This window comes from Bombus pyrosoma, linkage group LG18 (genome assembly GCF_014825855.1).
Source record: "Bombus pyrosoma isolate SC7728 linkage group LG18, ASM1482585v1, whole genome shotgun sequence".
Taxonomy (NCBI): domain Eukaryota; kingdom Metazoa; phylum Arthropoda; class Insecta; order Hymenoptera; family Apidae; genus Bombus; species Bombus pyrosoma.
Window position 1 is genome coordinate 3,047,036 of NC_057787.1, and position 24,843 is coordinate 3,071,878.

At 35.6% G+C, this 24,843-nt stretch overlaps 2 protein-coding genes across 2 annotated transcripts in view; one reads left to right on the forward strand and one right to left on the reverse strand.

The window, feature by feature from the left end:
• LOC122577336 (putative uncharacterized protein DDB_G0271982) overlaps positions 1-4,351 on the reverse strand; it is a 50,333-nt gene extending 45,982 nt beyond the window's left edge. Inside the window, exon 1 of the mRNA XM_043748625.1 lies at positions 4,252-4,351. The gene's annotated coding sequence lies outside the window, so the exon portion shown is untranslated. The remainder of the gene's footprint in view (positions 1-4,251) is intronic.
• Positions 1-24,843, forward strand: part of LOC122577337 — a 345,413-nt gene that overhangs the window by 159,154 nt on the left and 161,416 nt on the right. The window contains exons 5-6 of the mRNA XM_043748626.1: positions 6,010-6,096; positions 7,021-13,611. Of these exons, the coding sequence (XP_043604561.1) occupies positions 6,010-6,096; positions 7,021-13,611 (6,678 nt within the window). The remainder of the gene's footprint in view (positions 1-6,009; positions 6,097-7,020; positions 13,612-24,843) is intronic.

The following is a 24,843-nucleotide window of genomic DNA, read 5'->3' on the forward strand; positions in this document are numbered from 1 at the left end:
TTTAAATTGTTCCTTGTATCTTATATTCGAAATAGTTTTTCATATTCCCGTTGCATAAGGAGAGGAATTAGAACTCTCTTCCTACAGAGTCCCTCCAGTCGTATCATTTTTAGTTTTAATTAAACTTTTTCTTGTTTTCCTTGGGGGGCTTTATAAAAGAGAAAGAAGAGAAGAACCCAAATCTCCTGACAATGAAGAATTGCATTAGGGATGTTGTCAACAAATTAAATATGCAAGTTTCGAAAGAGTAAAACTATTAATTAGGGACAGAATAAATCACTATATTGATGCCCGAGGTCGTATCTTCGAATACAGGAGATAACGGACAATTTCAGGAACGTTTAATGAAGATAAGTTTTGAACGGTACTAACTGACCTCTAATGACCTTCAAAGACCGTTATATTATACGTCAACAAATTTATCTTGAAATGGGCTACACACTTGGCTGAACGAAAACATACAGTTTCATTTAATAAAACGGAGGTCACCTTGAGATTTCTGAGGCACCTCCACTTAGATAAAATTTGTGTTTACAATAACAATCCCCTCTGCTGCTTTGAAACAAAATAATTTCTATTTGAAATCAATAATGAAATAAATAAATAATTAAATGAATAATTGGAGAAATAATTACATGGATGAGTTAAGGTGAGACACCTTGTATACTAACATAAGAGAGAGAGAGAGAGGGAGAGAGAAATTTCTCTACATTACACTACATTTTTTTTGAGAAGAAGAAAGATATTTTGGTATTTGTAATTTTTATTGATATTAAACGTTATGTAAATATATTATCAATGATAAACTTGTTCTAGACTTTCACAAGTGTACCATGAAGAAAATCTGATAAATAAGTGATAAAATCAATCTTTACTATTTCATACCTTTCATCTTTACAGTGTCATGCAAAACGAATTATGAATTATCACTTGTCATCGGTACCTGAGATATTTAAGCTTGCTTTAGCTAGCTATTTGTCCTCCAAAAATTATTTTAATACATTATTTTAGTTATGGTACATTTACTAATATTAAACTTGTATATTACAACATTTTGTTCTAGAAGAACATTACAACTAATGGCTCTTAAGTAAATGTAATTGTTCGCTATAATAATTTAATTTGGAAATAGTTTGACCTAACCTCAATCTTAATCATGAGATGTACAACTCAATGATTTAGCTGAATACAATTCTGCTGCAATAAAATTATAGATATCATCAACAGTAACTATGTAACATAATGAATGTTTTATAAAAAAAATGTTTAAATTTCTTGGACATCAATGACAAGTGTTATACTCTTTGTCCGTTTTCCTGGAAAAAAAAACATTAATTTGATTGTTTAGATCTGGAACATCATTACTAACGTGACTACTAACAAATCTGATTGTATTATTTCTCTACATCGTGATTATAACATTTCCAAAATTTGTGACAAGCTATACCTCCATTTTTTAATTGTCCTCTCCTAGGCCAGTTATCTACCCATAGCGCGATCGAATAACATGACTAGTTACTATAGAGAGCAATGTACTAAAAATCGAACGGCCATTCGATTTCCATTCAAATTATTCCGGATTGAATTGGTCGTGTGTGATGCGTGATGTAATGAAAAGTGTGGAAAATGGATGGGTGTGCTCAGAATCGTAGTCGTTCTGCCGGCATTGTTTACTCGGAAGGAAGTTCAACTCGGAAGTGGCACTATTCATGAATCTCATACGAGGGGCAGAGCGGCGTATATACACGCACCTCGTGTGTGCGCGTGTGTCAGATTCTCTACAAAGATTATTTGATGTGTAAGTGCACGTTTCACAGATGAGGCGCGGTGTATTTAATGCAACATGTATACGTATGCGTATATGTTTGACGTAAAAACGTCATTCAAGGGGCTGGCTGCGCAAGCGTAACTTGAAATTCTGTACACGGATCAGTGTCGACTGATCTACAACAGCGTTTCTCAATCTTTTCTACGAGTTACGAGTTATTAAAACTAAAAAATTATGTTTTTTTTTTATGAAATACTTAAAATCTCATACTTGATAAATAAAAATCACATAACCAGTTTAGAGTAGGTACAATGTTTGTACAACAAGGAGTACAAATATGACACAAGTGTACATGTAACTAGAGTAACTAGAGCAGAGTACACTATTTGTACGAGTAACAGGTACATTTTGTTCTATGTTTTAAATAAATGAATCGTCCATATAAGTATATTGGCTTGCTCATGTATTTAAAACTTTTTAAAAAATTACAATCTAGTAAATTTTCTTGTCTAGCAGCATCAGGTTTGATAATGAGACAAGTGAAGGCTTTGAGTAACTTTTACACATTACAAGTCAGCTAGTAATCTTATTTCACATAAAATTGTAAAATTTCAAGATAGAAGTTTGTAATTTTTGATTTGTAACTCGTCGACTTATCAATATATTATTAATTACTAAATTAATGTGCAAGAGGACTCAGATGTTGATTTTAAATGTTGACAATTAGGAAAAAGTGGAAATGTCGATTAATCTTGCAATGCATGGAGTATCATTGAGCTATTACTTTTATTCAGTGTATTGCTTTAATTTGTTACTTGTTGCTAAACATTATTGGAATTTTTTAAATTAATTAAATTAAAGCAAAAAATGATTTGTAATGTCTGTGACTGGTGCAAGAAATAATAACATAATAAGGAATAATTGGAAGTGAGAGTATATTGTTATTCATATCTACTGAAGTATTCAATTTTTAATGTTTTATATATAAATATTAACATATTTCTTCTATGTTCTTTTAATGAGAGGAGTTAATGTTACTGGTGTATTTTTATTAAAATCAATATTAATATAATTCTTTTTCTGTGCCTAGAAATGGATTATGCACAGAGAAAAATAATAGTATTTAATTATTATCTATTCAAATTTTTTATTTTCCTCAGAAAATACTGAGAAAACGATTTTTCTCTTTGTAGCGTATGAACAATATTTATTTTTACCTTAAAAATATTTGATTATTAAGTAGCACAAAATATTTTGTTCCTTATAAATAGATTTTTTGACATTCTTTTGTTTATGTCGTATGAATAATAATTTTTCAATTTTCCTAACTAGTAAAGATGTTAACTTGGTTTACATATAATTTATTGCAAATTTCAAATATTTTAATACTAAATTGCAATATATCAGATAACATCGTATCAAGCATTCAAGACAGGTTTATAATTTTTCATAGACTTTGTAAACAAGAAGTACTTGCGCCACTTTATCTAACAGAATTTTCATGTTGCACTTGCTTTGCAGTATTTCCATATGCAATATATATCAATGCAACGTTACGGTATTTATTTTGCGAATAAATTAATTTTTCATACTCTTTTGCCAATGGATCAATTTTACAATACACAACAGTAATTAAATTATTATTATTATTATTTTTCAATACGCAAAATTAATATTGTAGAAAACAAGAAAATGGAACATTATGCAAATATCTCATAACCAGTTGAACATGGAAATGCGTTAAGCTTTAAAAAGAATTATAAAGTTGGTAACTACGCCAGAAATGAACTATAATTTGAATTTACTGTATTTAGGTCCCTGCGAAAACTGGAACTAATTTGATCTGTTATTGTATGAACTAGTTGTTATTTTTATTTTCAAACTGTAAGAAATATTATATAATAATACAGCAGAAAATAAAAATGAGTAACGATATAAATAATAATATTAATATTAATGTTAACATCGTATCGTTTCATATACAAAGAAATACTAATACTGAAGTAGTTTGCCAAAATGAGGGTCTTTTCATAATTTTGTAATTTTGTACTTGGACAACTTTAAATCACATAAAATCATTATGTTTTCATTTTTTCATGAAACAGATTTTTATTTTTCTGCGAGTTAAGTTAAATTTTTATAGTTTACCAAACATAGATGCATCCACTTGAATTACATATATTAGGTTGTCCTGAAAGCTTCTTTCGCTTTATAAGGAGGTAATAGATGCAGTGGAGACATTTTGTTCTATTACTTTATATTATTGTAATGTAAAACAACAAACGTTGTGCATCAATTATTTCCTTATAAAACGAAAAAAGCTTCCAGGATAACGTAATATATACTTGCAAATAGTAAATTGATAACAGGATCAAGTAAATAAAACATTATGTACTTATGTATTTATAATAGACAATTTTTTAAATGAAGTCACAAACATCTAAATTTGGAAAATTTGAAATCTTCCTTATTTCCTGCCTTACCTGTGCTTCTTGGTCTTCCTCTGTCTGTCGCCATCTGTCATTTCCCTACCTTACTTTTTGCCGCGCTTCTGACTACCTAACCTCTTCTTTTTTCGGTTTCTCTTATTTGTATTTCTCCCTCGTCCTTGTCTTCTTTTTCGCTTTTCTTCGCTTTCTCCTCGTGTGCTCACACTTTATTTTTCTTTCTTCGTGACACTTTGTGCTTCCTTTTCCTTTTTCCCTTCGCACTTCACTTTTTCCACAGAGCTCTCCGTCCACGTGTTACCCTCGCCCCGAACCAAACCGAAAGCCCCAGAAATATAGTTATTATACAGAAATATAGATAGTATCACAGATAGAAAATGCAAATGCATATACAATGTGTCTAAAGCGCTATGACGATAAATTACACACACACACACATAATATAATACTTAAATATCAACTTCTAAATCGACTTGAAATCCCCAGTTTGAAACACCTTATTTATCAAAATTCCGTTTAACCGGAATAAGTCATTTGATCGAAGCGGTTCACAAGGTCTACTCCAAACAAATAATAGTCACATATTTTTCAATGTCTTCTCAAACAAACTTGTCAGAAAAATATTCAAACAACTTGAAAACATCATGTTTCCGTAAAATGAAAGTTTATTTTCATTTACTAAATAAAGAGAGAGGTAACCTGAAATTTGGCGATCGAACGCGCAAACGGATAATAAACGCAGGAGAACAGTTTGAGAAACCCTGATATTCGTAAGCATGTATTATATAAACAATACATGTTGGCGATAGCCGCGCGAACAGAGAATCGCACGCGTGGGTGGGGACACGAGCGTGTTTTACGGGTGGCGGATCTGCTCGCGCTCAGTCTATTCCTGCGATTCATGGATCCTACCGGCTATGCCGCTGATTTGTGGCCCGTTGACGTTTAATTCGGAATTCATAAGCGACTGTCAGTGGCGTCGAAACGCGCAAATTTAGCTCGATTGTTCATGGATTTTGCAAGCATCAGGTCCGTGGACAGCATCATCGAAGCTATTTCAATAATTTTACACATCTTTCCTACTTTGTAATTTCGTATATCTTTGAGTAACGTTTCGAAAGTCGATCATTCCACCTGTTAATTAGAAACTTGTCGTTCGAATTGTCAATACTTCGAATGCAATAATTTCATACGATTTGTTTTAATGTACCGATATATTTACTTGTACTTAACTTGTATTTACTTTACTTTCTCACGTGCATTCTGAAAATTATTGTTGTGTAATGATTTGTGGATTGCTTAATTAAAATTAGTTGCCAGCGATGGAAAAGTGACTTTATCGATTTTTAATTCTGTTTGCGAGGGAAAATCTGATTCAGAAACAATCCGAATTAACAGGTTAATTGTAAACTTGCATCGGGTGGTTGTGACATTCGGTTTTTCATAGCGCCGAATGACAATCTATGCAATATAAACATCGAGATTATTAGAATTTGACTATTTGTTTTATCATTTCTTTCTATCTCGCAACTAATTACCTTTCTCGATTTTCTATTTTTATTTTATTTTATATATGTCAATCGTCTTTGCTGTTTATATTTTAAATATCTGAAATAAGAAAACGTAAAATGAAGTAGAAACTAAATACAAGTGAAATAAATAGAATAAAATAGAAGCTAAAGGAAGCAGATTATCGCAAACATACAAGAAGAACAAATAATTGAATTCTAAAAATTAAAAACATTTTGACATCGCATCAGCTGATGTTTCACCGTTGTCGTGTTTACTTTTCAGATGATACAAAATCTGACCAAAGCTACGCCAATCAGAACGGTGAACCGAAGAGTTCCTTGATCCATCAACGAAACGAAACCGAGAAAAGTAAGAATCGAACATATTTCTTTCTCCCTTTAATTGATAACCGACATTACTTTGGAATGCTGTCCTGGCGGTGAATCATGCTTTTTGCACGGTCATCAGACAACATCAACTTCTTTTCCTTATTTACCGTGCACATTTGCATTCGTCATTCTCGTTTCATTCATGGGAAGATGTAAATGCTACGCATTAATATTACTTTCTTGTGCAAATAAGATTATTAAATACGTTCCAACTATTAACTATAGTCTTGGTAACATCATCTGAAAATTCGGAAATGTCGATTGTAAGGCGTATAGTAATTAAAATGTGATAGCAATTCATAAGCTGTTCTTTAAATATTGCTCCACCGATAACAGGATTATTTTTCATATCGTTTTTCGTATGCCAATAATTTTATGCCAATAGTAGAACACTATAATTACCGTAATTATCGAAAGAGACTTCAGTTTTGGTTAGAGAATTTTCGCTTTAGAGATTTCATCTTCTAAATTTTTCTTCTCATTAGTATGATCGAGCCAAGCTATCAATTATAGCATAGACACATCATTTTGCTTTCCTTATTCCGCGAACTTTGTTGACATCATCGCACTATCGAACGATTAAACGATTCTCGTTAGAGTGGAATTTCCCTGATAGAAAGAAAGGAACGAACGTCTTTTTCTTTATGTTTCATCGTCTTATGTCAATGCGCGTTGATCCTGCCGAAGAAAATTATGCGACAAGTAGAGCATCTTCTCGAGAAGAATTGCGGCGGAACGGTTTAACAATCCCTCTCGTTATTTAACTATACTTGTTTATAAACTACGAACAAAATTGCATCTCACCAGACGTTAAAAGGCAAAAGCAGCGAAAAAGATGAAGCATAAAACAGAAAAATAGAAAACAGAGAAAAAGTCGAAACTGGCCGATTTTACGATTCCATAGGAGTTTGCAAATTCTTGGAGTACGCTACCGACAAGGGAGAGATTAACATGCCGCACAGTGCGCGAAACCGCAGAAATCGCAAAGGTCGCAACAACAGAAGACCCTTTCAAAGGCAGCAAACTCTGGATAAAGCCACGAAAGGCAACAACGCCGCCGTAGAAAATGCACCAAAGAGCATCGAGGAACACGAAGAGAATCTTCACGAACCTAAGACGAGCGCAGATACGAAGACGAACGACTCCGACTCGGAGAATACCGTACACAGTGGCAAAATTCAACAGGAGAATGTCGAAGACGATGATGTAGACGTGACAAAGAATTCAGATAACGAAATCAGCCCAAAGGGAGTTACATCGAAGTCTCGTAGATACGCGAAAGAAGAAAAGTGTCGAATCGAGATAGGTACAGTGCAACCTGGCATCAAAGTTATGAAGATCACAACGATCAGTAGTTCGCCTCTGGAAGCAAAAATCGATCACATTCCTGGTGTCGGTATCGTAGAGACTGGTAGTAAAGATAAGATGCCGGATAACGAGGGTATTGTGACAATTTCCGAACCTGTGGACTCTTTCTCTGCTTCTACGACGAAGGTGGACAGGAAGAACGATCCGAATGAAGATTCGATGTTGACCGGCAATAAGCTGCAGATTCGCGATGTCAGCGACTGCGACACGGTAGAGACCGATAACGTTAAACCTGTTATCGTTGAAATGGAATCGGACGTGGAAAGGGAGCCAACGGAGCTAGGTACGCGGTTGGAAACGGATTTCGATGACTCTGACGCGTCGAAGCAAGATTTTGTGGAGCCGAGGCGTGTCTGGGACAGCGTGATGCCGCACGACGTGGAGAGGAAATTGAGGAGCTTCATCGAGAGTCTAAAATTGCCGACTTACGTGGAGGACGTCGTGGAACCAACGAAGCCGACGGACCACGAGCGGATCAGTGGCTCGACGCATAAGAAGGTGAGGAAACGCGCCACTTTCGAAGCGCAACACGCGCACTTACAGGCGGCTAGCAGGTTTTTGGACATCATTCAAGAGGAGGGCGAGAAACTGTCCGAAGACGAAGAGCAGCATATAAGAGATTTTATTAACGAGGAGATTGGGAAATACCGCAGGAGAGAACGCTGTTCAGATCGTGTAGAACAAAAAGAGGAATTGATGCAAGAAATAAGGGAGGAGCACAGTGTGAAGATTAATGTGACCAACGTGGACGAAGAAATGTCTGAGAAAAAGGAAGATGCTGATAAACAGGAAGATGTTGGTATAGGAAGAACTGTGAAATTGGATAGAGTGGAAACGGAGCTTGACACTAGAGAAACGAGGAAGCCGATTGACGAAGATGATGAATCGCAGAAGGACCTGAAGGAGGAGAATTTAAAGCTGAAAGAAGATAATGACACGGAAGTGTTGGAAGGGAAAAATGTTAATGTCGAAGACGAGTCTGTGGGAAGCGAGTCATTCAAAATAGAGGAATTGGAGCAAAGTATAGAAGAAGATGAAGAAATATTAGAGAAAAAGGACGATAATAATGGAAAGATCGAGGAACCGGTAAGCGAACCATCGAGTGATGACAGTATAAGTCAGAGTGATTCTAAGTTGAATGTTGAAGATGAAACTAGTGGTCAAATGTTATTTAACGGTGAAAATAATGAATTTAAAGTTTTGAATAGTGAGCAATTAAACGAAAAATGTGAAACATTAACTAATAATGTTAGAATAAAAGAAGTAGAGAAAGTATCAGTTGTTGAGGAAGATACGTCGACAGAACAGACGTCAGAAAAGCAATCAGAAATTTCTGATGATTTAAATATCGGTGCATGTTGTACAACAGAGCAGGTTCAAGAAAACAAAAATGAAGAATTAGAACTGGATAAAAATCAAGATACTTCGAACGAAATGTCAGAAGAATCAAAGATCAAACAGTTAGAAGTGGATGGTAATTGTACTCGTTTGAAAAGTGAAGCATTAATTGAAAGACCTGCTGGAGAAGAAAAGTTGGATTTGGAAAATAATATACGAAATTCTGAAGCAAATACATTGTCAGAGGAAACTGAAGAATCAAAATCAATTGGTGACGATAATGGTTCGAAAAACGGAGTACTGTGCGAAAAATTGGTAAAAGAGAAGGAATCATGTATGAAAGATGACGTTGTGAAAGATTCTGAAGTAAATACGTTGCCAGAAAATCAAACGACCGAAGCGATCGAAAATGGAACAAAAAAGAATGAAGAATCATCCCATAAAAGCGAGATAAAATCCGCAAAAGTGAATGAAGAATCATCGTACGAAATAACATCTGCAGAAATCAATGAAAAATCATCACAATATGAAACAGAACATAGTGACGTCGATAAAGAATCATCGAAAGAAAATGAAACAAAATCTATAGAAATTAATAACGAATCATCAGAATTGAAATATTCATGTGTAGAAAATACGCAAAATGAGAGATATACCGATCCAAAAATAAGCGTAAGCGATGAATCATTAAAGGAACAATCCTGTTGCATAGAAAGTAAACACTCAGAAATTCAGACTCCAGGAAACGTTATATCAGTGGTAAAGACAAAACCTTGTACCCTAACGCCACCAAAAAGATCTTCTAGCCTGTCAGATATCGATTTCCAAGAGAAAACAACGTATTCCGGTATTTACGATCGTAATCCCCCAACCCCTCCGCTTCGTCGAAAAAGGGAAGCCAAGAAGCTGATAGACGTTGACGATCCTCCCAGTCGTCCACCTCTTCCGAAAGAAAACCTCAGTATATTCGATGCATCTTTCAGACAACCCTTGGAGATACATTCTTTGGAGACTCCAACGATGTATAAGAATATTGGCAGCCTGAGAACTTTATTGACAATAATATCCCGCAGTGACGCGTCCGTCAGAAATATTCGCGACGCTTTAAGCACCGTGGATTCGTTGGCTCTGCCTGAGAACGTACGCAAGATAATCGATGATCTAAGAAGAAGCGGGAGGAGGGCTTATCTCGGGAGTGACATTACCGAATTGCACAATTACCTTGAGAACGGCGCCGAGCTTGGCAATGGAGCAACGCCTGAAATAACGCGTGACTACTTGAATCGTAACATACACGAAAAATCGTCGGCGTCCAAGTCGTCGGCGTCCAAGTCGTCGGCGAGATCCGACGCGCACGAGCCGGTCGAACGAATAGTGAAAATGGTCATAGAATCGTCTAAGGACGAGCCTGATCGAGCTACAGTTTCTGATAAATCCAATCAGAAGCAATCCGAGAGCAAGATCGGAACATCAACGAATGAAAATCAGGGAAACAAAACTGAATCGGAACGGTCATCGCGTCATCATGTTAATAAGGAGGTTATCAAGAGTGAAATGTCGAGCATGAAGAAGATTGTAACGCAAAAAAACATATCAACTATGCGTAACTTCAGATCGCGTAATAATAAAGTTGAAAATTCAAAAGATACCAGGGAGTTAACTACCAGCGAGGAAGAGTTTGAAGAAATATACAAATATTCCACTTCAAAGGACAATGACGAAGTGCAGTCTTACGTTCGTAAAATTAGCAAGCACGATAATCATGATCAGAAGGAACGTGAAAAATTCGATAGCCCATCAGAGACACTAGACTCTACTATAAAAATCCACCCTGAGCATTTCACAGATAAAGAGAAGTCGGAGACGGTGGATTATCAAGGTCACGACTCATCCAGCAGTGCAACTACTCTGAGTACGGTGAAGTATAACCCGGCAGATGCCTGGCAAGCTGATATTTATTCGATAATAGCGGAAGAAGCAAGGAAAAGCAAGCTTAAGCGAGAGGCAGAGGAGAAAGTCGAGTCATCCAGTTTGAAAAACAAACTTCCTTTGCTGAAAAACGATGAATCGTTTTATAACACAACGAACTGTCACGAAGTTCCAGTGACACCTGAACCTATACCCTATTCACCTGTCGAAGATCTGTGTTACGCGACCATTGACAGTGATGTGAGTTATGCGAAAAGTCAGTCGCAGAAAGACGGGACTACTAGTAGACCAGAGTCTTTAAAAGACCTTAGCATTAAGAAAATCTTGTCGATGCCGTACGGTTTTCACGTAATCAACGAGATCACGATGCCTAAATTTAACATCTTTAAAAGTCTACGATCTATCCCGAAGTTTACTAATAACGTAACGAGTGGTGAGATTAGAGACATTCCATTAAATATGCATGGAGTGAATGAGCAGCAAACTGAAAGAGCTAAACTAACGACAGCTTTGTCAGAATCAAGGTGTTCTGATCCATGTAAAACCACTGTTTCAGACCAGACTATATCAGAGCAATTAAAACAGAAAGAACTGCTCGATTCGAATCTCGGCGTCGAGTTACCCAAGTCGCGGCAAATGACCATGGCCAAAGATAGTTTGGGATCGTGGGTAGGTTTATCGACGACCAAAGATCCCAGGTTGCTCGTCTGCTTATCACCGTCTCAGCAGAAAACCGCAATAAAAACGAGCGCGGACAACTTACTGGATCTGCATAGGAAATTCCTAAACAGACACAGCTATTTCGACGAGGAACCGCCTCCACGAATCCCTGTTCCTAAATATCGAGTCGAACTGCTACCCATCGACGAAAGTAACAAAGAAAGCGTTAAACGCGAAGTAAAGATCGAATTCTCGAAATCGACGGCTCATGACGTCCGCACTGAATACGATAAAAGATTAACTACAAATAGACTGTTAGACATTATCAAAGAAAATTCTGACAATTCTAAACATCCATATAGCACGAGACCAAAGTCGAGAAACGAATCAAAGGTAAAGTTTGATGAATCGAGGCACTCCGACACAAAGTCGTCTTATACAAAGTCGAGTACTCTTGACAATGGTCAGGAGCGTCTCAAAGTCACTCGCCTATGCGACTGGTTGAACTTAGCAAGACGCGAACCCGTCAGTAATGCGCGGCACGCGACATCGCTCTCCGATGATTTATTAATAGAATCGTCGGGTGAGGGAAAAGAGCGTGATAAGAGTCGATTCAGCGAACGAATTCATGGCAATCAGTCGGAGGTTGCAAAAGAGTCAGGGTCAGATAGAATCAAGGAACATGTTACTGGTAAACGATCGACGCCAGCTCATTTCATCAACGCTGCTTTGATCGTGAATTCGCCCGAAAAACCGGAGCCGCCCGTCAGAAGTCCGACGCCTTTCAGCAAGAGCCCCATTACACTGAACAGTGCTATCATCGACAAGTCGGCCGCGATGCCAGACACTGCGGACAGGAGGACACCGCCACGAAGGACCATCGATCCGCGTTACAACGTGAATCCAGCGTTGATCGACAATAAAGTGGAAGTGCCACCGCGTTTGAAACGTGTGATCAACGTAGACAAATCGTGCATCGACACGACGAGCATTTTCGATCAAAATCCACCTAGAAGTCATCTGGAACCACGACGATACAGGAGCGAGGAAGAAGAAGATGCGAAACAGGTGGCAGCTACGGAAATCATGCAAAATCTGAAAAAGCTTCAAACCGAGGCAGAAACTCGATTGGAAGGTCATCGAAAGTATTCTCTACCCCAAGAGTATTTCGTACAGCAATTGAAATACATAGAGCTGCTGGAGAATCAGTTGAAAAACGTAATATTAGCCGAGGAGGAGGAGAAGGAAGCCTTTGAGACATTCCAAGCACATGCGAGGCAACGGTCGCAGGAGAAAGGCGTAACGAAGGATGTACCGAAGAGACTTCCTTCTTCAGACAAGTCTTTTGATCGAGTAAATGCCGCTGAGATTAAAGAAAAAGCCTCTCGAGACACTTCCAATGATGAATCTTGGGTAGAGAGGCAAAGCTGGCAAGAGAAGTCCGAGGAAGTGAAGGAAAATTATTCGGAGACGATTAATAAACATGGTCACAAGGATTTTTCGAAGAAGGTGCATCACGAGAACGGTTTCCACGAGGAGGAATGTGAGAAGCGAATCGAGCACGTGGAGCAGCATTCCGTGATGACCAAGAAGGGTGACAAAGTTCCTGAAAAGATGAAAGCGGATGGAGCCGAGCAAGCGAGCGGCGCTTGTAAAAAAGCACCTACGGAAAAAGGAACGACGAAGGACGAGCGTCGTTTTGGCAAAGAAAATACGTCGCCTGAGATGTCTAACTTACAGAAAACCGTCAAAGTCGAGAAACCAAGTGCGCCCGCGGCCGTTAAGAACAGCGAAACGTTTCGACAGAGAATGTACGACGAGTACGTGCACAAGGTCCTGGAGCGAGAGGAACGGAAACACCATAAAGTGGTGAAAATCAGCACTCACGAGGATATTCAGAAATTGAAGAATAATTTGGCAAAGAGCGACATGAGCACCGTTGAAAAAGAGTTCATCGAAAAAGCGAGGAACAGGTTAAATAAATTTGGGATTAATTTGGACGAAAGCGAATCTGAAAGTGACAAAAGCGGTAGTAAAGGCAAACGAGACAAAAAGACGAATGAGAGGAAAGAAGAATGCAACGAGGGGGAGAATATCGTCAAGGTGAAATGTTTGATCGACGGGAAGGAGTTCGAAGACGCGAAAAAGTTACCGAAGCATCTACAAGAATTCCTTACAATGTCCGCCACGTTCGACGATGGTGAGTCTCACCGAATCGAGGATTGCAGTGTTATTTCAGCGTTGTTTTCCATTGCTACGGTTGAAATATCGTGCTCGAGTGTTGATCGCCCGATTTTTGAATTTTGGAACATACGAATGACGTGTCGGATATTGGATACATAACAGTCACTAACGCACGTTCGTAGCCTTGTGGTGGATTGCATTGTCGTAGGTTGCTTGCTATATTGCTCGTCACTAACGATATTCATGGTCAACGAATGATTTTTTTTTTTCTTTCTTTGCTGGTCTTTTTAGCTGACAGCCATTTACATATTGGTTGTATTTTTGGTTAGCAACTATTTCTCTTTTTGGTTATTTTATATCCGCGTAATTAGACAGGATATCATAAATTCTACAAGCGGTTCCCTATGCAATAGTAAGTTAAAAGAGCTGAGTTAATATTTTGCATACAGAGCTTCATTTTTCAAAATATGAAATTTATTCTGCATTTATATTTTCTGTAATCTTTTCGATCTCTTCTGTACATTTATTAAGATTAACGATAATATTGTACGAATTTTGTCAAGATTTTGAAATATTACATTATTTAAATGACTGCACATTGAAACTGTATCTTAGGCAGTAAAGAGAAGTATTAAGACATAAGGTGAAACTGTAAAAAAGCTACTTTCTCTTTGAATTCGATGATTTTTGCATATGTCGTAGAAGTCAACATTGTGAACAACTTTTTCCTCTGTACGCAACTGTCGCTCGGCCATAATTTCTGAGATATTTCTCAAAAACTATCGATACCAGACAACATTGAATTTTGCCTATAATTGTGTAGCCGTAACAGCGTACGTGTTCGTATTAGTTGTCGACCGTCTATCGTTTGTTTATAAAATTTGCAGAAACTATGGTCAAGCGACAGTTACATAGACGGGAAAAAGTTGTTCAAAATGCTGATTTCTAAACATATAGAAAAAGACATCAAAGTTGAAGTGGAAGTAGCTTTTCTACAGCTTCACCAGAGATCTTTGTTTAACGAAAATCGAAATATTTGACGAATTAAATATTAAAAATATTATATTTTTCATATTTTCATATCTTGTTGGAACGTCGAACTCGGATTGATATTATTTAGATGAAAATGGCGTTTTCAACAACTTATAAGATAGTAGTAAAAATCTGTTGTTTCGATCAGATTGCAGGTAAACATAGCGAAAAGATATGTTGTCGGTGGTTTATTCGAAATCATCGTTAATAGAAAATATTATAAGGTAATGACGTTTTAGTATTGACAGGTTTTTCTTAATGATTCATGCTTTTGACGTGCATTTTTCAACTATGAATTAATAAGATAAAAATAATAATTATTGCTTTAAACGGTCGTACCTGTTTGGTTACCAGCAAGCTTTATTCACATAAAATTTTGTGCGCTTAGTTTAACTTTGAGTTAGGTGAATTCATCTAAACAAGCAGAATTTGCAAGAATAATATTTCAAATTTCAGGTTTGATGAATATTTTCATATCAATTTTATATTATTATACAAGTTGTAATAACAAATTTTGTTGTATTGTTATAAAAGATGTAAAATCAAAAACTTTTTAATTAATTTTTACATCTTTTATTATTACCATTTAACGATACTTCATTATGATAATAATATTTATCATAATGAAGTATCGTTAAATATAAATGAGGTGTATATGTGTTGTCCGTGATGGTTGCTGGGATTCGAACCCGGGTTCCAAACCTTCGTAACCTAAGGCGCTAACCACTGCGCTGCTGCCGTTCATTGTTAGTGTTGAAATGGCGGTATTTGTGCTTTCGAGTGCCGACACATAAATATAATTTAGATGTAATTCAAATTTTTTAATGATATATACAAATTAATGATGTCAACTATATACATACGCATCAAGTTTTATAACATTATATTTGGAATTTAATTAATTTCAAATGGATTCCCTGATAAGTTCTGGTACGCAATTAAAGCTGTGTTTTCCTAAGAATGAGATCTTCAATTTTTGTTTTTGATAGGATTGAAAGCTGTCCTTCATAAAACATCATTTTTAAGCTGTCTTTTATAAAACATAATATTACGTTTGTAATTATTCTTGGGTCAAATTAGTGACCTTTTTCCGGGACTGTATCCTCACTTTTTAGTCATTTAGGAATAATTATGTTTAATCGACAATATTTATGGTCTGTGTTTAATAATAAAAAAAGTAACAACTAACACTCGCAGAATAATATTACGTGCATATATATTTATACAATTTGCAGAAAGTATTTAACTAAGTATGTGATTTTGAAAATTTGCAACATATATTTAGTTCGTATCTCCTATCGAGGTTGATAAGCCACGCCAATATGCGAAATGTTGTGGCTGATATATGTATTACAAAACATGCGATAAAAGCGAATAGAGTACATAAGGGCAACTTAAAAATGATATTAGCATTTTACACGAATTGTAGAAAATATATAGAAAATATGTAGTAATATGTAGAAAATACTCGTTCAATGAATTGAAAGATGATATTTATTCTTAATTTAAAATTTGATTTTTAAGTACGCACGTTTATGAGTAATATCGTATACGTATGTAAGTATTTTTCTTCAATCGCAATAAATTTTCTTCCAACTAACAATTTATTAAGTTAAACACAATCAAGATACATGTACATACAGTGACGAGCAAAAGTGTAAACACACTCCGCTGATTTTATGTAAAAGGCGATAATACGACTAATTTTTCAAGTGATCGGTAAAAATTAGGTAACAGTAACTACAAGCTGCGTCTGATTAACGAAACGTAATAGTTCACTTTCATTAACATTAATAATGTACAGAACATTTTACACAAATGGACATCTCAAACCATGTTTATAGTTTTGCACTTTAATTATACCCGTCGAATTAAGATTTCAACCTAGTATTTCGTTCACTTTCCTTTACCTTTTTTTAATGCTTTTAATCTACGAGGCATACTGTCAATTAAATTTTTAATTATTTGTGGTTCAATATTGTACCATTCCTGTTGCGTTCTTTCCCATAATTCATGAACACCTGAAGGTGGAATATTATATTTTGTCAGCCTTCTTTTCAAAATGGACCACAAATTTTCGATCGGATTCATATCAGGACTTTGTGCTAGCCACTTCATTACAGAAAAATTTTGATTCTCTAGCCAGGTTTTAACTATTTTTGCAGTATGCTTAGGATCCCCGTCTTGTTGAAATACTACTTCACGTTCATTATATCCAATAGAATTAACTACAGAAGGTAAATTACTTTGTAGAATGGTCAAATAATGCTCTTTTCGCATTATACCTTCGTTTCGAACTGAGGGACCAACACCTCTGCGAGTAAAGCAACCCCGACACATAATTGAGCCACCTCCAAACTTCATAGTTTGTTTTATACCACCTGGTTGATCATTATTCTCAGGTGAAGTCCAATACCAGGACCTTCCGTCGGATTCGAATCCGTTAATTTTTGTTTCGTCACTCCATATAACTCTTTTCCAATCTTCGGTCGCCCATTCTTTGTAGGTGTCAACAAATTGTTTTCGTAATTTAATATTTTTGTTTGAAAGAGCTGGTTTACTTTCTTTTTCCTTCGCTCGAAAACCAATTCTCTTTAAAGAGCGACGAATGGTCCATTCGCTAGCATTTATTTCCATTTCCTGAGCAGCAATTTTTGGTGTTTTGTAACTATCCGACCGAATACAGTGCGCAATTTCACGCGCTGCTCTATCCGAAATAAGTCGCGGTCTACCGTTTTGTGAAGAAATTGGTGCACTAATATACTTTTTACTTATTCTTGCAACTATCGTGTGACTGACACCACATTTCTCTGCAATTTGCCGCAACGACAAACCTTTATCACACAAACAAATAATACTGTTCTTTTCATCTTCACTAAGTGGCTTCATCTTGGATTAAGCATATCAAACTGAAAAGTAATGTAACAATGGTGTGGAACAGTTGACTGCGAAACAGTGGACAATCAATGCTTATTGACAGTTCCGTTTCCCTGACATTTACATGCTATCATAAACGTTTCTGACGAAACGTGCAAAACTGTAAACATTGTTTCAAAACACAATTATTATAAAATATTCTGTACATTATTAATGTTAATGAAAATGAACCATTACATTTCGTTAATCAGATATAACTTGTAATTACTGTTACCTAATCTTTACCGATCACTTGAAAAATCAGTTGTAGTGTCGCTTTTTACATAAAATCAGCGGAGTGTGTTTACACTTTTGCTCGCCACTGTATATATATTGAATAAATTAAATATATAATTTATTATATATTTATTATATGATATAATAAATACTACATAGTAATATACAAATGCCACATTTTTTAAATTGAGACCTATTTCCAATCACGGAAGTATTTTATGTGCTTACTGTTTTAAGTATGTTGATACTACTAATTTTTTTTTATTCATTGGCTATTTCAATATGTAGCTCATGTTGTTTCAAGATCTCAAATATTTTTGGAGTCAACATCTCTTTTGAAGAATTCTTTATATTGTCTTATAGCGTGGTATTGTCAGTAACATTATGACGACTGGTTTCTTTCTGAAGTAACTTTCATCAGAGTCCGGCTAGTTCTGTTAAGAATTTATAAAATGTGAGTAACCGTTGAAAATCAGATGACGTCACAGTGGCATCATCGGTCGTTACAACGTTCGTAATGTTTGTTATAAGAGTAGAATTAATTACTCCAGGTGCTTCAGCAATTTTTATTTAGTTAAAATGTAAAGAGAATTATTAAACATGCATTTTATTAACTGTCGTTCTATTTCTATATCCGATCATCTTTAGAGTTGTGTTACAACGATGCTAGATGTCATGTTCTCTTAAAAATTAAATATCATCAGTGTGAATACAGCTGTAAGATATTTAAATGTTAAATAACGAAATAAAGTATGAAACTGAAAGCACATAATTTTGTTTCTATTCAATACATATTTTATTGAATTATTACATTTATCTTGATTACAATCTTAGATTTGTTTGATTCAATATAAAACATGATATAAATATTAAATTTGTCCTATTTAGTATGAAATGTAACATAAACTTTTTTGTTTAATAGAACATGAAATTTGTAAATTAAATAAAAAGACACGAAACGGTCATCTAGGAGCAGCTGATAAGTTATGGAGTCCAAAAAAAGAATTGTTGAAATTTATGTTTTGTCATCACGTATAAATTACTGAAGAGATTTTTATAGTGTTTTCTCTGTTGTATAGCTTATTCGTGTTTAGAAAAGAAAATAGAGTATGTTTTGTAAAAGCTGAGATAGCCTGGCTGATCTGAATTGTACTTTCATGTTGAGTAAAGGTCAAGCAACGATAGTTATTATTTACGTCACGTTTGTTCTGAAGTCGAGCCTTTTTCAATTTAATATTTTTTACTACGAAGAATAGCTGTTAGTATACAAAATTTGTAGGGATTTTTTTATAAAAATTTATTTCCTAAAAAATTGTCCCCTATATTTGTAGTGTCGTAAGCAACCGTTAGTATAACATAGATCTTTCGCGGGAGATAGAAAGTAGACGTAATTCGAACTATACGTGAGTTCATTTTCACAGACATCGATAAGAAATTGGTCTGAACATAATTACAAAAGGTTTTTTAAACCGTTGGGATCTCATAAAACATAATGAAACAGGAAATAAGGTTTGCGTAACGTTATATGTCGAGCCGATAAACGAGAAGCGGATTGATTTCTTGCCCATAAAGTGGAAATACTGAAAGATAAGTTTGTTGGCTTTCGCGTAGGTCGTAGGATATCGTTACGACTAGAATATAGAATAATAACTTATAGCTGTTAGAATTTCTACTGTCGTAAATTTTTATATCTTTTCTCGTACCATAAACTTTTACGTTATATCTTTCTTCTCATTCTATAAGAAGTTTGAAATACCTAAATTAAATAAGGATACAAAAGTATAGGTCAAATAGTTTAATATCTTTATTAAATATGTATATAAATATTTAGTTTATTTTTTTACTCTTCCATTTTTTGATTATACGACACAAATTTTTTGTAGATGTCATTATAGGTATATTTATATTATTTTACATATTAGTATATTTTGTTGTTCAAACTCAAGAGATACTTTATGTTCTTCAGTCCTCATCTGATCAGTAAGAAATAGAGAATGTGTTAAGAAATGTGAAACATCATGGCCATCGGCCAACCCACCAGTAGCAGCAGAGACACCAAAGTACCCTCCTTTTGGTAGAACAACATTTTCGACTCGGAAACATATTTCATAATCTTGTTCATTGTTTATCATACCATTATGGGATAGCACTGTTAGAATGTTCTCATAATATTCAATTTTTGCTCTTGTAGCAAATGGCTTATTACGAAAATCTCGTGAGCAACCAGCAGATAGCTATGTTGTACCATCATTAGTATGATCAAAGCTTTCTGTGCTATCATTGAGGACTGCCATGATGTAAGGGTTGTTGTGTTTGTTATTGTCAAAGGAGTCGAAGAAAATTCCAAGACCTTTCTATTGATCAGAACTACCAAAGACAGTGCCATTATAAGCACCCTTTTCAGCAGTGTACCAAAAGGCTAAACCATCTGCTCCAATTCTTCCCCTTCTTGTTATTCTGAATATTAATTCAACTTCCCACCAATTGAAGGTAACTGACTGTTTCGCCTATATTGCACCTTTCTGGCTTCTCAACGATGGCGCAACTCTAACGTTTTCTGCGCTAGCAATTGCATTTCCTCCGTAAGGTCAGTCTTGGAATGCACCTCATTTATATAGGATTCTATTTGTTTTGCTGTACTTATTATATTTTTTTGATTATTTAATACAGTATCGACTTCTTGTCGGCGAATTGTATCAATAAGCTGTATTTGTCCTGGTTGGCCTCCCACTTGCCCACCACCAACTTGAAGTTGGGATATTAAACTTAAAGATCGCTCTTGTCTTCCAACTATTTCGTCGAGTTTCCTATTAAGTTCGCGCAGCGCATCGAATATTTGACTTTGACCAGAGAAAATTTGTCGCAATTCTCTTTGATTATCAGTTTCAAAATATTCTACAAATGCCTCTTTCTCACGATGTTCGTTTGGATGATCTCTCCTATACTCTTCTTTCTGTTGTTCCAATTTTTTCTGGTAATCCATATACTCCTGACTAAGCTTTATATTAGTATATTTAGTATATTTTTAAAAAGCTTGAAGGATTGAAATTTCAAAGTATTTAATCCTGTCGATCGGGAGTTTACAACCTCCTCATAGATGCATAGCATCAAACCAAAATTAATTCAGTACTACCAAAAACAATACGTTTTCTACATAAAAGTATGAGATTATGCACTTAATTAAATCACTGTTATATATCTGTATTTTGTTCTTAATAAAACGATTGAATAGTTAAACGAAAGGATTTAATTTAGCATTGAAAATATACTTTTGGTTGATAACATAGTCGGTTTTTCTTATGTTCTCACTTGAAGCACAAAGTTTTTGAGAATGGAAACTTATACGATTTCAAGCTTTATATACATGTATTACATTGTGTGTTTTTTCCGGCAGATGTCACTTTGACTGCGTTTATATCTTTCTCACTGACACGTGCTTTGACATTTCAAGCTATAAAAATATACAGACGGGATTGTTAAATTATGTCGATCTTCTTTTCGAGCTTATTTATAGTAATGGATGTACTTAGGTATACACGCGTACCGAGCGAAAATTCAAAGTCGATTTTCTCGAAAACAAAGCCTCGAACGAAAAATTTTTATTCTATATTTTCGACTTCTTTTTTCGCGTAGAATCACCCCCTTTCCGCTTGTACCAACAGTTACCAACCACCCTGTATATTACTTTATAACTTACCTATAAGTAAAATCAAGATCTTAACATATCAAAAAGATACCTCAAGTTTTTCATCAATGTATTACGCAATTCATGACATACACACGGAAATAATCATGTTTCTTATTAAAATTATTATTAATATTTTCACTAACGAAGAATATTTTTAACAATGTTATACTTAAAAATATTATGTATAACATCAATACCAAAAGTCAAATTTTACAGCTCATGTATAAAAAATAATTCATTTTGAAAATAATTCTGTCATTTACCTAGGACGTGACATTTTTCGGAAGAACAAAGACTTAATATAAACAACGATACACCCGAATCAATTTATAGGCATTCCTGACAATAACACTACTAATAAATTGAAGACCAATGATAACACATTCAGTGCTGATCGAGTTTTTATTACGTATAGCATAGATAATAAATAATAATTTTAGGGCTACAAGTGTGTGTGTGTGTGAGAGAGAGAGGCAGAGAGGGAGAGAGGGAAAGAGAGATAGAGGGAGAGAAAAGTATTCAGAGAAAAGGGAGGAAAGTGCATGTAGGGTTAATACAAGAGTCCAGGGCCTGCTAGTATCCATTAGTAAAATTCGTATAAAAAATTTTTTCCGCAAAAATACGTCACCGGTTTTACAATGTACAGCTGATTCGACCCGATGTTTTCGTCACACTGCCGAAAAAAGGATCTTAATAAAAGTGCGGCCTGAGAAGACTCTACGAGGGCCTACTGCAAATTTATAATGCGCACGCCACGCCAGAGTCATCAAATCTGACGTACACGACCAGTTGTAGTAGGAAGAAAAAATAAGTTCGAAGCTTCCCAACGGATGGACTGATGAATCATAATTATATAAATTATTGATAATTTCCGATCAAAATTGCGATTTTAAATTTAAACTGTTATGTTAAATTTAAACTGTTAAATGTAATCTGTTATTTATTATTCGTATATTTATTAAATTCGTTTTTTAATTAGGATGTTTGCTGATTAAGTGGGTCCAAATTATTTTTATTGCTATTCTTTAGATGGTTGAATGATTGAAATAGTCAAAAAATAAAAAAGTATTTTGAAAATGTTGAAAAACATAAATGAGATGTTTAAATTTTGTCTTCTCGTCAAATATTAACAAACAAATACGTGTAATTTCCCATCATTGTAATATTAAATGCTTAATGTTAATTTTGTTTTTATTGTTTACTCATTTTCTGTTATTCGTATTCCGAATAAATTTTGGTCGCTAATCGTAGCAAGTTCATAAACTAGCAACTGACAAGCAGAAATAGTGGCGTGGCAATCAGCCGATGGTGGCATGAGCTGGGAGTGCAGGAGGGAAAAGGCACCCTTGGTGGACGTAGTAAGGTCTTCGAAAAATTGCGCACGATGTAATACCGTGATAGCCCGAGATAAATTGGTCTTCGAGACACTTGAACCTGGATAGAAACGGTTTCATATATTCGTACAGGACCAATTTTGTCGGCCACGTTATCTTGCCAATCGAAATAGTTTCGTATGAATGCATTAAAGCAGATGTCTTTGGATTGATTTAGCTCACCAGTGGGTTCCCGGTTTTAAGCTGGAAATCCATTAACAAGCTAAGCCAATCCAAAAGTATTTGCTTCAATCTATTTATATGGAACTGTCTGCATTCGGAAATTAAACTGATCCGATCATTGAAAAATGGATCCTGTAAAAATGTACGGAGCTATTTCCGTCGAAGCCAAGTTCACGTGTCTCGAGGACCCATTTAACTCGAACTAGTATGAGATTTCTTTATGATCAATTTTAGGAAAAGCTCAGCAGATGATCTTTTCGTCTCCGCACCCCTAGTCCATGCTACTGTGACAACGACCATACCCAAATCCACGTCATTCCACATTACCTGATAGTGAACCGTTAGACTTCGAACTGACCTTTGCACATGGCCCAATATTACATTTTCCCCATTACGTAGGGCAATCAGGATCCTCTCCTTGCCCCTCAACACCTACAAACGCAACATATAAAAACTGCAAACATTCGACCACGAGACTAGTCTTGTGTACAGTCTTGGGCGTGATTTTTTTTATTTTTTTTTATTTAATACTTTGCATTCACAATTTGTCCAATTTGGACATTTGGTAGAATTTTTTAACTGTTTGATTATCATGTGGGTGGCTACCCCCAGCGGGGTACCATCTTCGTGTTTGTTAGGCTATATCCTTTGTGACTTGGCCGTGATCTGAACAATTATTTTTCTTTTTTACTTAATCATTTTGTGAATAAAAGCCTACAAAAATATAAAAGCACAGTCAAGTTACGCTATTGCTCAGCTCTTCTTTTTATCACGAATTTTACGTAACACTACCAGCGGTTGATCGTCACGCTACTGTCTCGGCTTGCCAATTGTGTCTGTTTATAAGCTGATTACGATTAGTAACGAAAATTTATTCAAATGACGAATAACAACGAAGAATAACAACGAAGAATAACAACGAAGAATAAGCAATAAATACACAATTAACATTAAATACTTAATACCATAATGATAAAAAGATATAAATATTTGGTTGTTAATATTTTTATGATTTTATTTATGTTTTTCAATACTTCTTTTCAATACTTGTTTAATCAATATTCTAATTAACAGAAAAAAGCAAATTTAATGAATAATAAATTACACAAAACAGATTTTAATCGTAAATAGCTTCTCCGACTGTGTCCTTCAGAAGATTCTTTTTTTGACGACTAGGCAGTCTTCACCTGCTTTCGCAAACGAAAGGATACCTTCCGATATCAAAAAATTTTGCGTGGCGCAGCTTGAACTGACTGACTTTGGATTGGTATTGATCAGTGGATCGTCAGTTTTAAGCTACTTTTTTTTTTTAACGTGGAGAAATCCTCACGGACACTCACTGTTGCTTCGCAACAGCCGAGTAGTGTCGGACTCTTACCGACTAAAACTCCACGGTAAGGTACTTTTCTTGACGTTTACTAAGGTGGCACCAGGGTCTCCTCGAATTTCACCGGGTGCACCCCGACGTCGAATCTCCCTGTTAATATGAAGGGAGACTCTCTAGTGTTGGCTCTTCCGTCACAACCGTACAGAGCGGTCACCCATCCTAGACCGCCCTGCGCCCGACGCTGCTCAACACATTTTCGTGATCGTCCAGGAACGAGTGTATCCAGCGCGGCGAACGGACCTTGACATCTTTAAGGTACCTAGCAAGCCAGTGCCTTAGGACAAGGAAGGTGTCTTAGACATCGATAGGAAAGGTCATGCTGGAAATCATATTTATTAGAATAAGTTGGAGCGACCGTTTGCGAGAAAGGCATTGGTAGATTTCTGGTGGCAAGCAGAGGGAGCTGCTGCATGTTAATGCGATATTTTATTT